Below are 17,743 nucleotides of genomic sequence, written 5' to 3' on the forward strand. Positions count from 1 at the left end.
TAATAATATATATGTATATTAATTAAGGGTCAAAAATCAATGTCAACAGACATGAGAATGATCTCTTTGAAGAACAATAGAGGTTTCAATGTCTGAAAAAGAAAAAAGAGGGCAGCTTTCTGTCTCTGTCTGATGGCCACAGAGGTGTGAAGATGAAAAAGGGGAAATGACCTAGTTTTTCCAGTGGTACTCAAGCATATAAACATTTAAACAGTGGGCTGCAGATATCTGAATGTGACTTTAAAACACAGTCTGCACTACTGCTCACCGAGTTCATGAGAATCAAGCATTAAACAGCCAGAATATTCCATCCTTCTTGTTTATTTTAGATGTCAAACAGAGGCATGTTGAAATCCTTTATATTGATTAAACCAATCATCCCCAAAATACCAACACATAAAAGATAAGTCCATAAATGTTTTGTGCACCATTAACTGGGTTAATGCTCCGTTGTACAGAAGGAATAAATGAGTTAAAGTATAAGACAGGAAAGGTTCTATAATGGCATCTAGAAAAGTGGAACTATGTCTGTACTTTCAGTACAACGATTTAAATACCCAGTTTTTTAAAAACAGAGTCAGAGCCTAAAGGTGCAGACTTGTGGTCAAGCTAGACTCAAGATATTTCTGACCGGCTTATGAAAATAGGATTATTTATTCATTGAACTGTTTATCCTAAAAGCCAGATTATGACACTAGGGTCTTTAAGGCAGGTCCATCACCATGCCAGCAGTTGCTGAGGTATCTAAAAAGCACCCAGTTTCAGGGAGGCGGGGGTGGAAGAGATTTTTCCTGAGATGCTGGAGGGTTTGAGTATTGTTGGCCAGCTGATTTGCCTCTTTAATGTTGCATAGAGGACCAGGAAGAACCTGCTGAGTGGTTGGATGGGGTGGTGGTCCCAATTTTAAACTAATTTGAATAGTAAATTGAGTTTTGTGTGTAACTTGGATCAATTGGAATGTATGTGACTGAATTTATATTACTTTCTTTTTTTGTAAAGTGCCTTGAATTACATTTGTTGTGTATTGGCGCTATATAAATGAACTGAACTGAATTTTTAAGGAAGAGGACGGGAACGTGTGCTTCAGCAATCGAGGAATAATTCTTCTCAGCGTTCCTTGGACAGTCTACTCTTCAGTAAGGAAGACTCTGACTTTCAGACCTCAGATTCACGAGGATCAGGGCGGCTCTTGTCAGTTTCTTGTTTGTTTGCATCCAACCTTTATGTCATTATATCAGATCCCTCCTTGGTATTCAGTTTTTTAGATTTTCCTTATATTGGTGTATTGACTTGGTCATCGTTTATTTCCTCCTCAGCTCCTTCATGTTCATTAGTTTTCTTCCTTCTGTCAGGCTGCCCGTCTTCCCTCACAGCTGCACCCTGTTCCCAATCAGCCACCTGTTCTTTATCAAATAATCAGGCTCCTCAGTATTTAACTTTCTCATTTGCTAAGAAAGTTACTATCTTGCCTCTTCCTTGTCTTTATTGTTGCTGTATTATAAGTTTGTTATTTTATGTAAAGTCTATGCATTATATCTCCTGTCTCCAATTGTACCTGTATTATGGGTTCAACTGCAACACTACATTGTGATAATTTCATGTTCTGTACCTGGTTCATTATGTTATACTTCAGAGTTTGTTTTATACTGAAAACCATTTTAATGCCAACCTTTCGATGCCCAGCTCCTTGTTGCACATTTGTTGAACAGAAACCAGCACCTTCTTCTGGACACCTTGTCGCAGCTTGAAGTAAAACTTATCCCTGTCCTTTGGCACCGGGCTGGGAAAGATAAAAAATATGAGTTATGAAGACCAGATATTTACATACAATATATGATATTTTTTCTCAAAGTGTCTGCCGTCAAATCAGGCAAACTCTTTCCTGACTTAGTTTGAATTACTAAATTTTTTTCTATTTGCCACAACAATTAAAGAAATATTTTGTCACATATATATTTACATTTTAGTTAATCCTAGCCGTCTAAAGTCAGACAATGACAAATCAGTTGTGTGTCTCTTCATACTGTTGGACACTCAAATACCTGAAATTAACTGTGAAAGTTACCAAAAGTACTTCAATATAGCTTTGTTTTTTTTACTCAGTTCATTCTCTGTTGCTTTGTAACTGTTATATTTTCTTTACATTTTACTTGAGATGTCAAAAGTTATTTACCTTTGACAACTGACATGAAAAAATTAGGCTAGCAGAGTCAAAATCTTCAACTACAAAGATTATATTTTCTATCCAGAGTCCTGTTATTAAAAAGACAAAACAGGAAACTGTGTCTGTGCATTTGAGTTGCATTTGTGTGTGTCCGGGTGTTTGGACCAAGTACTTGTAGTTGCCTTTGCCATCATCTTCTCTGATCTCCAGTGAGACAGTGAAGGTGTAGAGATCTCCGTCAGGCGGGCCAGAAAGCGCCGTGTCCCTGATGTCTGCTCGTTGTGAAGAGCGCCGAAAGGCTGTGGAGAAACTGTACAGGATGCGGCTGACCTGAACGAAAAGAACAAAAAAGGACAGAAAAATCAAAAAAGGGAGGGAATAGAAATTGAAAAAGATGTTACAAAATAAATACCTTACAAGTAAACAGAAGGAAAAATAAAACTGGAAAACTAAGAAACAAATTGAGGAGAAAAAATAAAAGACAATAGTGCCCCCAGCTGGCCAACAACAGCTGGCACAACTAAATATTTTTGAAACACTGGAAGTTTTTACTAGTCATCTATGAACGCGCCACGTTATTTAAGGTAACTGCTGGTCTTCACCCTTCTTCCTTTTTCAGACCAGCTGGACTTTGAGCTGCAGGATAATTTGTTTGTATGTTTATAAGTTTTTCAAATTAAGTTCAGAAAGAAAGCAGAGTCAAGTAACACTTTTCCAACACTGTTGTGAACTCTAAATGTTTTCAACTTGCAGGAGATCCCAAGATAATCAGAAGTGCCATACATATTTTGTAACTACAAAAAAAGCAAAACATTTTTATTGGTTTCACAGAACTAAAATGGAGTAGTGAGATCCTGTTGTATAATTAGAAAGAAACACGTAGTCTGAAGCACGCTACATACGGACAGGAACTGGACTAACAAGTACAGACGGCTTTATTTAACTAAATGCAAATCTACAAGCTGCATAACCAACTATTTGTACAGATCTGTATTTCTGTTGTGATTCCACTGCATTTCTGTAATGGCAACACAGTCCAAGTCATTGACAGGATTAACAGCTTCTGATGCTGGAAGGGAAAATAATAATTTTTAAAAAGTATTTTGGATCTAAAATGTTAAAGAACTGAACTAGTGGAGCCTGAGAAACTTGCTGAGATTCTGTTTAGTGTTTATGGTCTAAACAAGTTTAACTCACGGCCTCTTTAATGTGGCAAGAGAAGACGTGAATCTGGAAATCCTCTGAACTTCGGTAACTCTCGGTGAAGGAGAAACAGTCGCTTTCCACAGAGCCTTCCTGCCCGCGGGCGCAGAACAGCACCTTGTAGATGGGGAAGGAGGCGATCTCTGTTCCTGAGGCCTGGTCTACGATTCTGAGAAGATGGAAAGGAAAAATATTACACACAATATTTCTGTTACTGTACATGAAGCTGATTGTTTCCATTTTTGATTTACAGCTGAATTAATTCGGAAGGCCTTCAGCTATAAATAATCAGTGCATAAATGGCTGCTTTATTCTTCTTTTAGTCAACTGTCTCATTTCCTCTAGAGTATGTTTTAAATTCAGTGTTCCCTTTTCATTAAATGAATGAACATGGCTAAGTTTCTGTCAACTGATTTTACTTCATGGTCTGTAGCACATTTTTTTCATTCTTGGAAAATGACCTCCAAAGTCATTTTCATAATACCGTGGAGGTCTGAAAACTTGTGTTAACTGATTTACGTAAAGAAGAAAGGTTGGATTTGATAATTAGGCTAAGAAGTCCTTATCATCATCTTATGATTTGTATTTTAAAAATGCCATTTTATCCATGTATATAAGTATCCATAGGACAATTACACATTAATATAAATATAAGAAATATTTTGTGTTTGAACTTTGAGTCAAAGCCAAACACAAATTTATACACCATGCTTTGCAAAAAGTAGTTTTTCCAAAAAGGTTGAACACAAGTGCTTGCAAAAAGTATTCATACCCTTTTGAACTTTTTCATAGTTTTTCACATTATAACAACTTCTGTTAATTTTATTTTTTTTATTCTTTTATTCTTTTGCCAGTTCTTTTCAAAACAGCTGAAGCCCAGTCTGATTGGAGGATCTGTGAAGATCAATTTAGGTTTTGGCAAAAAACACAAATAGTTTGGGTTTGTACTTTACTTTACCCAAACATACAAATGAATCTAAACCATAATATTGTAACTCTGGCTGCCTGTTCAGGGTCGATGACTTCAGCCTTTTAGACCCTCTCACAGGTTTTCCTCCTATATATTTAGCGTCGTCCATCTTCACATCCACTCTGACCAGCTTTCCTGTTTCTGCAGAAGGAAAACATCCCGACAGCCTGATATTTCCATCCGCACTTTTACTAATAGCTGTGGTGTGTTCAGGGGTATTTTCCACCACACGTAGCATTTTATTTTTGGCCCAAAAAGTTCAACTCTAGTTTCATCTGACCCAGGAATCCTCTATCAACGACACAGTGTCACCTTTATGGGACCACAGAAGGCATTTCATTTGGCTTCCTTTAACAAGTCAAATTCTTGAAAACTTTTAAGTGTGGACGGCACAACCAACATTTGTCCCAAGCTGAGAATCTCTGCAGTTCCTCCAGAGTTCATACGGACAACTTACAACTTCTCTGACTGATGGCCTTCACACGTGGTCTGGCAATTTAGTTGACCAGACATGTTTTGGTGGGTTTAAAGTTGTGCCAAACGAATTAAGTTAGTTAGTTAGTTAGTTAGTAAAACTCTAAATATGTGATGTTTGGTGGACTGTATTTTACTAAGGCATATCGGAGAAGAAAATGGAAGTAAACACACATTAACATCACACTTTTAAGACTTATGAGTAAAAAAATGTTGAAACCAATTTCTCACTTTCATCCCTTGTTAGTCTATCACAGTAAGTCCCAGCGAAACACACTAAAGGAATAAAAAAGTGAGAAAAAAAAGTTCAAGGGATGTGAATATATTTGCAAACCACTGCATGCTAATATTTTGCCAATCCAACTTTCAAGCCGCTCAGTATTCCTTACAATCAGACTCCGTTATCTGACCTGACAGAACCATCTGGCCCACAGGGAACATGCAGTGTGATGGGAATCGGGATGGCGCTCTCCGCTCGCAGGGTCGCCATGGCTCTCTGCGCCTCTGCCTCGTTGCGAGGAGCTTTGACCCACGTGCAACCCAGGTATGATAGCTTGTTGAACTGGACGCTGTCCTCCTCTATGACACTGGGACTGGATGGTGCCGGACATGCTTCTGTGTGCAGACAGACAGGTTTTTCTCTTAACAGTTTTGGCCACTTGTTGAGAACTTGAGGTGAATTTTTCTTTCCATGTCATGTGAACAGGAAACATGGCGACAGAAAGAGCAAAGCTGCATTCGCAGCACTGAGAAGAGGATGGAGAAAAGATGTGTTAGAATGATAGAGGAAGTTTGAGGGTCTTCTCTGAAATAGGTTCCGATCTGAAACTTTCATACCAGCAAACAGGAAGCAGAACAATGAACCCAGCAGCTGAACTTCCACTGCTCACATGCTCGCTTTTATAGCATGCTAACAGTTTCCCTCTCAGCCTCCCTGCAGCTGTCTAGCACACCTGCAAAATCATACCGACGACACTGCCAGTTTTTGTTTAAATGGTGACCAGTACTTCCCCAACAATTTACACGGTCTTAATTAGGGGAGTAGCGATACCTAAAACTCATTAGTATCACATAGGGCTGGGCAATATATCAATAACAATAGATATCTCTGTAAACACATGATCAACATCAATAGATATTCAATAATTTAATTGAACTCCGATCCAGAACCACGCAGCATTCTGGGGGATGTAGGGAAATTAAAGGCTTTAGCTGTTCTCACTGCCAGCTAAGCAAGTTTGATTACATCGACTAACTTGGTCATTCTTTGGTTACCTAGCAACACCCTGTCTGAGTAACTTGTGGTTGCCTAACAACAACCTGTCTGAGTAAGTTGCACAGCAGCAGTTTAATGTTTTACCACGGTGCGACCACTGCTTAAAAATAAAACGAACAGCAGGGAGTGGAGGGAGGAAATAAGTGCGACAGTAAACTTATGTCACGTCACCAGTTTGGCAGTATTCCAGATATTTAAAACAAAAAATGAATCAATAATTTTTTATATAAGCAGATATGAAACTCTTGTATCATGATACGTTTTTCAGCCATATCATCTAGCCATTCACAAGAACAAGACAGCACGAGACTTTCATAATACTTTCAATACTTTAAAAATCTAATTTACGTCAAAAAGGCCTTTATTCTTCATTTTTTGTCCACCAACTTGACAAACTGAAATCTTTTTCTGCCTTTTTATATGTTCACACCTTAGAACAGTGCTTCAACCATGAATGGTCTGCAGTTACAACATTTTCCATTTCTGTCCTCCAGGCTTTGGTTGTTTTAGAGATGCTTTCTGCCTCCTTCAGAATCTGAAATATAGTGTTTACATATCGGATATGCCTTGTTTATCACTCTGTCACCATTTACCACTCTTACTTTGAAGCCAAAGTGCTACTAAACAAATTATTTAAGAATATTTGGAGCATATTATGTTAGAATTTCATCAGGTGAAGTAAGGCTGACTGCAACTGACTAGCAGTTACTTTAAAGAGAAATATTGTAATGTTTTAACATTACAAGATCTTGTACAAAGAGATTTTGTTACAGCCCTACCTAATGCTTTAAAAAAAAAAAGTTTTTTTTCCAGGAACATAATAAAGGTTTCATAAATCTCAAACTGTAGTTCAAATGATCCATCTTACCCAGTTCAGGTTTGACTGGACTAGGTAGTTCAGGGTGTGGGCAAGAGATAATTAAATGTCCCCAAATCATAAAAACATGTCAAACAAGAGCTTTAATAATGTTAATCAGATGGCAACCTTACAAAGCTGCTGTGCAGTCATATTTACCTGTACAGCTAAATGAATCCCCCACTCCAGTGCAGAGGTAATAGAGAAAAATATTAAAGACGACAACTATCAGATGAGTTAAACAAAAAGAAAAAAGAAAAAGAAAGGAGTCAGCATGCCCCCAATATAGTGCTGCCCTGGGCATTCGCCACACATGAACATCAAACACCTCAAGTGAAAGCAAAAGTGCATTCACCTTCAAAGTGGAACCTCACAGTGGCATTAAATAACGCTAGTTCTACATTTGATGTTGTCTGTAAGATTTAAAAATAAATGATTAGTTTTGCTAGTAAAGATGTCTACACCAACTTGAACTGAAAATAAAAGCTGAAAAGCTGCATATCCATTTAAAAATGTGCCAACATACCTCGTCTTTTTGCCGTTTTTGGAGCAAAACGCTTCCTTCTTCTGAACATTGCTAACCATTTGCTTAAAGACTGTCATAGTACGTGCTTATTTCCTGTGTGACACATTTCATCACTCTCCGTTTCATTTCACCTGAACTCATCCAAAAATAAAAAATTCTTTATGCTGGACTTCCTCTCCTCTGATATGAAGAATCACATCTGCTTTTTATTTTGTCATAAACATAATGAAGGATCATTAAAAGCAGTTAAAGTGGGGGGAAAAAAACAGACTGAAACTATCCAAACAAGTCAGTCAGTGACACAGAGGAGTTAAAACACAGAGCATCAGAATCACTCAGGGCTCACCCTAAGATACTCACTGCATAACAACAGAGTAAAAATACATATTTCAATGCTGGGAAATAAAGATTTACAGCTTGAAGCCGTAACTGTATTTTTATAACAGTGCTAGCTTTTTATTCCTTCCTGAGGCTAGGAGCCTCTCAGTACTCACATATACTGCAGTGTGAAATATAACAACATTCAAAAACAACAACTAAAATAAATACAGCACAATACAGTACAATAACAGGCTGCTTAGCAGAGGATCATCAAGTTCCTACGAAGAGGATTTGTTTATTCAACTTTTTGTACCTTTTTAAATTCAGACGTTTATAGACATTTCACAATATTTGGTTGAATAACCTGTCAAATGTTCTTACTATCCTTCCACAAGTTTCTCACAATTGTTTGAATTTTGGTTTGACAGAACTGGTGTAACTGAGTCAAGTTTGTGGACCAAGTTGCTCGACATACCAAATGGTCTGTGCCTGGAATCAAGGATTTGTGATGCACACCCAGCTGATTGACTTTGTTGATCCTGTGCCACTTGAAAGGCCAATTTGTGCAAGAGCTTTAACTTCCTGGCTGATGTCTCAAGATGTTGCTTCAATATTTCCAAATAGTGTTCTTTACTCATAAAACTATCTATTTATGTTTGTGTAGCGCTCCATCCTGCAGCAAAACATCCACACAGCATGATGCTGCCGTCTCCACGCTTCACATCTGGGATGGTCTTCTCAGGGTTGCAAACTTGCCCCATTTTTCCTTAAATCTGCAGTATTCCAGTTAAAAAATTAGATTTAAAAAAAATATATTTTTAAAAAAATCACTATGTTGTGACACAGACAGATAATCTGCAAAAATATCTAAATTTTTAGATTACCATTGAAGCAATGGCTTTAGGCCTATATTAGTACAGAATTAATTTACCCTCTTACCAGCATCAGTCAGCATTTTCAGAAAATGTTTTGTTTTTCCCTGGGACTGTCCACATATTAATCACCAAAAACTCACATCACAGAAAACCCCCTTCTTAATAGTGTGCTGGGTGGACATTCCCCTGTTTTTACAAGTCTAAACTTGTACATAGAAAGTTTTAACAAATTAGCGCAGCACTTGGAAAACCAGGCATTTGGAAACTGAAACCCAGGATGAACAAGATTTGTGGAGGTCCACAATTCTCTCCTGATTTTTGTATTATTAACTATATTTCTCCTAACTAAATTATACACTCAGATGTGCTTTCAATTAATTGAAATGTTGTGAATTAATAATAAGGAGCTCTAACTCACAACAGAAAACAGCTGTTTTGATAAAGAATAGAATGAAGGTTAGTTTTACATCCCTACATAGACAGACGGGTTGTGGGGTAAAAAGCTGGCCTGGTGTTAGGAGTTGGAAACAACTCATGGAACTGTTTCAGTTTCCCCAACAGGACTGTCTGTGCTTCTTTACGACTGGAACTATTTCCAAGCGGCCAGTTTTGTCTTTTCTGTAAGCGCGAGATAAATGCAGACGCCTTCTTTTAGTCACCCGACTGGCAGTTCACAACAGCAGATGGAAGGAGAACAGCACTGCATTAATCCAGTCATTCCTGCATTTCCTCTGGCATTTTGTTACAAAGGACCTTAATAGGAATAGCTTAGCAAACCATTTTAGCAGTTATAACTTCATCTCATTTTTTAAACCTTAATATTCTCTTATATTCTTATATTTATAACTGGCATGGGCGGTTCTAGACGGAGAGCAACAGGCGCCAGTGCCCCTGTAGAACCAGTTTTTGCTCTTGCTATGCCCGAGGTAATAAGAGATAATACTAAATTAATTTCTTAAATTGGTCCCTTGAACTAATTTCATTATTTACCTTCACAATTAAATAAAAATAAAGGTGTTGGACTTTTAGCTTGAGCCATATTGAGCTTCAAAGTCACAAGTGGCTCACTTAATATATTCAAAAATGAAATACTGCCCTGTTTTTAGTTTCATGCCTTTGTTCTGTGCCCTCATTAAAAACAACACCGGCTCCACCCTGTTACTGTTGGTCTAGAACTGCCACTGATAACCAGCCCATCTCAATTAAAAATAACTCAAAACAGGCTAAAGTATTACACAATATACAGTTTCAGTTAAATTTCGCTGGTTTTTCACTGTAAAGATGCTGGCTTATGGAGTCAAGTGATGTAATAGAAGAGCAGAAAGCCAGTGCTAGAAATCATGATTTTCCTGTTGGACAACAACATGGACTTATCCTCACATTCAGCTGCAGCTCAGGTTGTTTTACCAGTAAATGATTTAGAACCTTGTTGAACTTGATTTGTGCACCTGAACAGGTTGCGTTTGAGCAGAAGTGACCAAAATAGGACTGGGTTATTTGTTTAGGTCACCCCATGGAACAGATCCCTATTACTCCATCAAACAGAACTATACAAGCCATGTTGTTGTTTTCATACATGGTGGTTGGTAGAACTGCCAAAATTAGACAAACTCAAACAGAATAACTTTGTTCATTATTCAAGTCTGTACAGGTAATGCTGAAAAGTAGTTCATGAGTGTGCATAGGTCCTGCAGCCTGAAAGCTGTTTTGCTGTACAAGGGTTGTTTATTGAGTGATCTCAGTCAACTATGTTTACATACAAAGCAGCAAGAGTTCAAGTGCTGACTGTGTTGATCCATCAGCAAAGAAAACCATGGGAGGGGCACGGCTCTGGCAAATCAAGGCCCCGTTTTGTACTCAAGTGTTGCCATTTCACCCAAATCTTTTCTGTTTTTATACCGGGAACAAGCCATTTTCTACCCTTGTACTTAACCAATGAATTTAAATATATCTTAATTTATCTAATAATAATAATAACGCACTGCATAAATTTCTTATAAACCAAAACCAAAACAATACATAGACATTACTTAACTACATATGCAGTAGACCAGGGGTACCCAACCACAGGCTTTCATATTCTTCAAGTCATAAAGTTTATAAATGTGATTAATTAAAAAGTACCAGCTAACAGATCATGAGCATGCTAACAAGCTCACTGCAGTAAGCAATGAATTAATTGCATGACAAATTAAAATAAGTTTGATCATTTCCATTCTGATTGCAGTCTTGTTTATAGAGATGTCAAAATCAATTTTATGTAAAGTTTCAGTTATGTTTGGTTTATAATTCAGTTTTATTTATTGTTTTGTTTTATCTTGGATAGTTACAATATCTTACAGTTCCAGTGTTAAATGTTAATTACAGAATTAAAGTTTATTAATCTTTGAGAGAGGAAACTTATTATCATAAATATCATAAATATGTTACTTGAAAAAAGTCTCAAAATATCATTATTGTTCATCGCAGTAATTACTGGGACAAATGATTGTCCAGAAAATTTGTTTTTTTTGATGGCCTACATGTTGACCTTATTCAAACCTATTGGTTCCAGAGTGTTTACCTGCAGGTTGGGTCTCCGACACTTGGCTCTCCAGTTTCTTTTGCTTCTCCATCTGTTCCACGCAGCTCTTTTCTACCTTCACCTCATCATCATCATCCAACACCTCCTCCATTGCCTTTTCCAGCTGATCACTTCCATTCCACGACATCTGGGGGTGGGGGGGACAAAATATTACAGGAGCAGGAGCAGAATCACATAAAATTCATCCACAAATGTATTCAGCGCAGTTTAGGGACTGTATATTTGGTGCAAAAGACCACTTAATCTTGTAAAATATTGAAAGGAAGAGTTTTGTCTTATATTTTGCAACTTCAAATTTACTCAAAATATCTCAGGTGTGACTAACTTTGTAGATTATGGGAACAATTAAACTAATTTAGTGATCACATGGTGCTCATTTCTGACCTTGAGTCTCGGTCTGCCCTCAGAGCCCTGCGGTGAACTGGCCGAGCTGGACTGCACTAGGACAAACTCTTCACTGGTGACGGTGGCCACGGACTCTGTAGAGCTGCTGACTTTGCCCAGTGAGGAGCTGTCATCCATGGCTAGCAGGTTCACTCAGGATCAGGATCTAAGGGAGACCAAGGTTAATGTTCTCCCCTTCCCTCCTGTCAGCCCAGCTGTGTTGGATGGCAGCCTGCATAAAAAACAAAAGGAACTGGATTAGAAATGCGGCACTCGCATGTGAATACAAAGAGCAGTGAGGCTCCTTCAGACTCAATATCCTATTGGCATGCAAAATGTGAACTCATGATATCGTTGCCTCCCAAACAGTCATATAGTTACATTCACAATAGAGTGTCCAACCCTTAAAAGTTCATTATGAAACAGTTCAGCACATAAAATCAACAAATATACCTGTTAGGATGGAAGGACCCACTTGTTATATAACAACATATTCAGTTGCATAATTCATAAGATTTAACTGCAGCAACAGTCTCTGAAAGCCCAACTGAGCAGTTAATACAACCATTGAGTTTCCATTAATGACACTTTATGATGGTTATATTTTTAAACATGTTATTTATGTATAACTGAGTGTTCATCCAGCACTTTATGCTAAATTAAACTTTGTACAGAACGTTTAAAGTTTGTCAAAATGCTACTTAAGATAATTATTCTTGTTGTTACTTTTATTAAAAATAACTGTTTTTTAATTAAATTAAAAATTATTTTAAAAAACTCCGTAAGATATTGTTAATATAGGTGCATCTCAAAAATTAGAATATCATCATGAAGTTTCTTTATTTCTGTAATTTAATCGAAAAACTTGAACTATTACTATAGATTCCTTTTTATATCTACAAATGTCATATTTAAATTTTTTCAATTAACTACTAGGATTAGCTGAAAGCCTAATAAAATAAGTTTGAAAATATGTTGCTTTGTGTGTAATCAATGTACTGGATGAGTTTCACTTTGAATTAATTGATGGGAATTAGTTTTCAGATTTATTACAATTAGATTGCATATTTAACTAACTTAATTTGAACTCTTGTAAACAATAAATTATTATTCAAACATAAATATATTCAAAATTAAGTGGGCATGTACAGAAATAACATTAATATCAGCTTTCCTAAAAACGGTAACCTAAAAAGTACCTTAGTTTATTTTAAACATTAATGGACATTTATTTGTGGTATCTCTGTTAGCACACATTACAAAACAAGTGTTGACAGGGCCTAAGTATCTTTAATACAACCTGTACACATTAGAAAACGGCTGGCTAAGCCACAAACACGCCTTTATGAAACAGTAGTTAATGAATGGCTGCTGGAATGTGAAATTAAAAGGTTACATTTCTATAAGTGCTGCCAACATCTTTGAAATGCTGTTAAAATAAAGCATTAGAATAGAAACAGTCAAAAAATTAATAATCACTTCTTACAATGGCCTGACTATTTTATTGGAAAAGAAAAATGCTAAAAATGCGAAAAATGCTCTGGCAAAAAAAACAACAAAAAAAACAAGCCAGAAAAATACAAGCAGCAGGTTATGTTGGGCATTTAATATTAATAACAACCTAATGAGAAAACAAATGTAGATCAAAACGACTGTAATAACATGAAGACCAGAAACATGAAGACAATAATCATATCGGTAACCAATCACAACTGTGACTTATACTTTGTGGTAAAGGCATTCTAACTTTCTACCATAAAGTTAACTTTCAGACATAATGCTGTCTGACATCAATACCTGTCAGTTTGATCTGATTATAATCTGCCACAGATCATAACCAGTTACTCTTTGTTCGGCTCTGATTGGTGAAAAATCAGAATTTTCCTTAATATTTCTGAAATGCATGAACAATTAGAACTCCTCCCACCCTATAACTATAAACACCGCCACAAATAACATATTTCATGCACTTTTCTTAGTCGATTAAAATCAGAGCGAGGTTAAAGACTCATGAAGACGTGCAAAAACAAAAAAAATAGGGACAAGCTCTTGGTTCATTTATTTCCTCATGAATTCAAAACCACCTCTATCAAAGAACCTGCGACATATTTCCATTTTATCTTTGTCTTAGAAAAACAATTGTTGAAAATCAGAAGCAGGTTTGACTTCAAAGAAAAGCAAAAAAAGATCAGAAATAAGGCATTTGGAAATCGGTGCTTCTCTAGTTTAAAGAAAAACAATTGAAAATTGTTTTAAATTCTGACAGTACAACACAAAACTAATCACATTTATTCATTCAAAACTACACTCACTGGTGCTTTTGCAGGAATCTACTGTATCTTTAAAAGATAATCTGAAACTTTAGGTTTCAGGCATACAAATAGAAACTGACGAGAGGGAATGCAGGAAGGAGCCATTCAGTCACAGATAACGCCATGATTAGATGCACACAGAAGGCATTCATACAGTTAAGACTAGGCAAATTATCCTCCAGCCATCTGCAGAGGCTAAAACGCAGGAGGCAAAATAAGTCATGTGCTCAATTCACACATAATCCATTACACTCGCAAAAAAAAAAAGACAAGAACAATCTGCCTATTAACTTTTACAAGTTTCTGCATAACAGTCCAGATAAGAGATCCATTTGACTAAATGATTTGATTATCCTTCCCTTATACAGAGTCCTGAATGTTGTGTATGTGCTGTTGATGTTTATTTGTTGATTATATTTATCCTGACATGGTAAACATTTCTTTCACCTTTAGTCTGCTAAAGGTCTCACCAATGTGTTAAATAGGCTCCTCCTGCTACACTGTTCATTTAAATAACCAGATGACAGTGCACATAAACCACATCCCATTGTGCTACACAAACAACTCGAGTCACACAGTTATAGTAAAACACTCCGTTCATCAAAATTAAACATGCATATAATCAACTTTTACAAAGGTAATTACATTATAATAAAATAAATATTTTGCTTTGCATGCATATAACATCAACAGCTCACCAGACTTTGCAGACATGTTAATATTAACTGATTCTACTCCAAAATGACACAAACAGTCTCATCCCTTGTGGTCACAAAAGAGCAGCAAACTGGCACCCTGTCATTACTGGTCTGTCTCCAGTTCAGGACTGGTCGGCTGGCTAACGTGCTACCAGCCACAGCCTGTGTGAAACCAGGAAGAGGTTGTGTGTTTGACAATGGCACAACACATGAAGCAGAGCTGATCAGTAGTTTAAAGAACAGATGTGGAATTCCCAGCAACAGAAGAAACAGCTGGACAGCTCAAGTGAAGCCTTCGGTGGGGATAAATCGAAATAATAATAAACATTAATTGTAACTGAATCAGTGTTTTCACCAAGGTTTTGTTTGTCTGGGTCTTTCTGTTTTGCTGAACGTCCCCTCATGCTGTATGATGCATTATGTAGCACTTACAGTTCACTTGAAGAATGAGAGATGAGGGAAATCTTTGCTTTTGCCAAACTACTGAAAGGTGATGCAATGCACATGGCCTCTCTTATAGCTGTGAATGATGCAGCCAGCATTTTGGACAGATAGATAACAGCAACTTCTCTTGTTAAATCATTTCGGTGGCCCCCTGTGAACCTAACCTAAGAACTTCAACATCCCCTTTTCAAAAAAATAAAAATTTGCAGAAAGCATATGCACAGAAAGTGAAATTTGTTATTTTTAAAAGCAAACCATTTTGGATTTTATATGTTTACCTTTCTGTGATTTCCCTTTCTTCCCTTTTGCTACTGGTACACATGAATTTCCCCACTGAGGGAAATTAAATAATATTTTTATTCTATGGCTGATTGGATATGGCAAATGGAACAGAAATAAAAATAGGATAGAAAATAAAAATAGAATAGAAATATCTCTTGGTAATTTAATTGTAATAGCAGCAAAGTGATATGCATAATTTTACAGAATGTAGAACGAATAAATGCAATAGGAAGTGTAAAGGGAAAGTATATAGATCTCCCTGATTTTTGTATTGTTCAAGGTAAATGTGCAACTTTTTTCTTATGATTCTGTTGGGCCACTGTAAGAATAGTTGTAGTTTTACTGCAGCTAATTGGGCTCTTGAACAAATAAACTGCAACAAACTGACAGGCAAGCAATGCATGTAGATTCACACAAAGATAAGAATGTAATGCATAAAAAACAGAATAATAACATGCTGTGTAGAAAGGGCAAAATTACAATGTAAAATACTAAAAATATCCAAAGGAATGTGCCAATTAAAAAATGATAAATTCTGCATATGTATTTGTGCATTAAAAACCAAGCTATTTACAAAAAGTGACAATAAAATTGTTCAAATAAAAGCAGACATGTTGTTTGAAGCAAGAAAAACACATTACCTACAGCCAGTTGTAACACTGATTTCAGTATTGCTTAGTTTAGGTTTCCTTTCCCTCCAAGGCTAAGATAAGCTTTGAAATTTCATCTTAAGCAAATGTTTCTATCAATACCCTGATACTGAAACATTTCCTGTGAAGTCCACAAGGAAAAAAACACAATCAATGCTATTTTTTGGATAGGACTCAATGCATTGGTTATGTTGCATTCAAAATAATTTTCTACATTCTAATTTTCAGTTATCAGTGTTTCTCCTAGTCAATGCTCTGCTAAAACATAATTTAAAGTATTAAATTGAAGGAAAAATGTAAAAACTAGTGCCATAGGTATAATCTGTAATTATATTAAAAATATAATTCCTTATTATGAATTGAAAACAGCTTATTTTGCTAGTGTCTTCTTTAAATTTTGTTTTTCTTTGTCCTAAACTGTTGCATCTCTGGGCCGGTTAACTCATTTCAAGTTTATTTTAGAATACTTTTCACACATGTATGCCTGGGGGAGAGAGGAAGAATGAAAAAAAGGTGTTTATATCTATCTATAGTATAGCACCAACATGTCTCCATACCCTTTGAACTTGTCAACTGAGAAACTGAAATCAACCACACCTTCAGGAAACCATTTCTACACTAAAAGTATTTCGTAATAGAGGTCCATCAAGTGTCATTTAAACAAATGCATCACAGACAGCTGATGATGCTGTGAGTCTGACATGACAACGCTGTTGTTAGGGTCCTAGGAGGGTAAACTACTGCAGTAAACTGCTTTTGTTTATGTCTACAGGCCTGGATGGGGCAAAGAGTGTCATGGTAACACCAGCTGGTTACCCTCATTTGCTATGTTTTATCTGTAAACTGTACCGTGATAAGCATGTAGGAAGCTGGACAGCTTTGACAAAGTGCTGCCTTGCAAATCATTACAATGAGAGGCGGACAGATTGCTTTTGCAGCAGCTAAGTGAACGCAGAAACCACAAACACCGAGAAATAATTAGCAAGGAGCAAGCTAACTCATCATAAATGTATCAGTTGTTTTTTCTCACGTTTCTTACAATAGCTTCCACAAGCCTCTCCGCTTACTCGGGAATGTCAAGACAGGTGATTGCGGGCTAGACAGGAAGTACCTGGATACGTGTGCTAGGCTACAGCTGGGAGCTAGAGCTAACTTTGGCTAACGCTACCAGCTCGAAGTCCAAAACAGTTGGACCACTGAGCTTTTTCAGGAACACCCCGCCCGGCTCCGGAGGAAAAACACCCGAGAGCGAAGAAAGGAAACAAGTCTCCATCTTTATCTGCTCGCAGATGTAACTCTAACATAAGCATAGGTAGCCGTTTAGAGAGTTGTCAACTTACTTATTTGAAGGTTTGTGGAGTTGTTTATTTTGTGTCCGATAAGTTGCAGCGAAGATCGTGTGTTGTGTCAAAGATGAATTACTCTGGAGTTTTATTAAACATTTTCCGGTGTAATGTATGGCGCATGCGCGTTATCTTCAAAACCTACCTTGCATAGGAATTTTTTTCATGCATATTTTTTACAAACAGAAGCTGAAGAAAAAAATAATTAAAGACCAAAAATGTGAACCCACTCTTCCAGTTTAAAAACGTCTAATTAAACGGGCCAGAGGAGGGATAGCTGATCAACGCGTCTCGTGAAAAATAACTAAGCAATAAAAAAGTTCAAGTCTAATATGTTATTAAGCCCATTTTATAATCGTTGTCAAGAAAACATACATTGTT

At 36.7% G+C, this 17,743-nt stretch overlaps 1 protein-coding gene across 2 annotated transcripts in view; it reads right to left on the bottom strand.

Annotated features, from left to right (window-relative positions):
- Positions 1 to 17,499, bottom strand: part of rabgap1l (RAB GTPase activating protein 1-like) — a 117,153-nt gene extending 99,654 nt beyond the window's left edge. Inside the window, exons 1-7 of one of the 2 annotated variants that reach the window (XM_088005083.1) lie at positions 17,360 to 17,499; positions 11,634 to 11,865; positions 11,229 to 11,376; positions 5,222 to 5,426; positions 3,362 to 3,536; positions 2,337 to 2,494; positions 1,670 to 1,780 (exon numbers count right to left, since the gene is read on the bottom strand). In XM_088005083.1, the coding sequence (XP_087861209.1) occupies positions 1,670 to 1,780; positions 2,337 to 2,494; positions 3,362 to 3,536; positions 5,222 to 5,426; positions 11,229 to 11,376; positions 11,634 to 11,771 (935 nt within the window). In that variant the 5' untranslated portion in view covers positions 11,772 to 11,865; positions 17,360 to 17,499. The remainder of the gene's footprint in view (positions 1 to 1,669; positions 1,781 to 2,336; positions 2,495 to 3,361; positions 3,537 to 5,221; positions 5,427 to 11,228; positions 11,377 to 11,633; positions 11,866 to 17,359) is intronic. The other variant, XM_015012419.2, reaches the window with a different exon arrangement.
- Positions 17,500 to 17,743: the final 244 nt, after the last annotated feature.

This window comes from Poecilia mexicana, unplaced genomic scaffold (assembly GCF_051168715.1).
Source record: "Poecilia mexicana isolate PSO_F unplaced genomic scaffold, ASM5116871v1 scaffold_4, whole genome shotgun sequence".
Classification (NCBI taxonomy): Eukaryota; Metazoa; Chordata; class Actinopteri; order Cyprinodontiformes; family Poeciliidae; genus Poecilia; species Poecilia mexicana.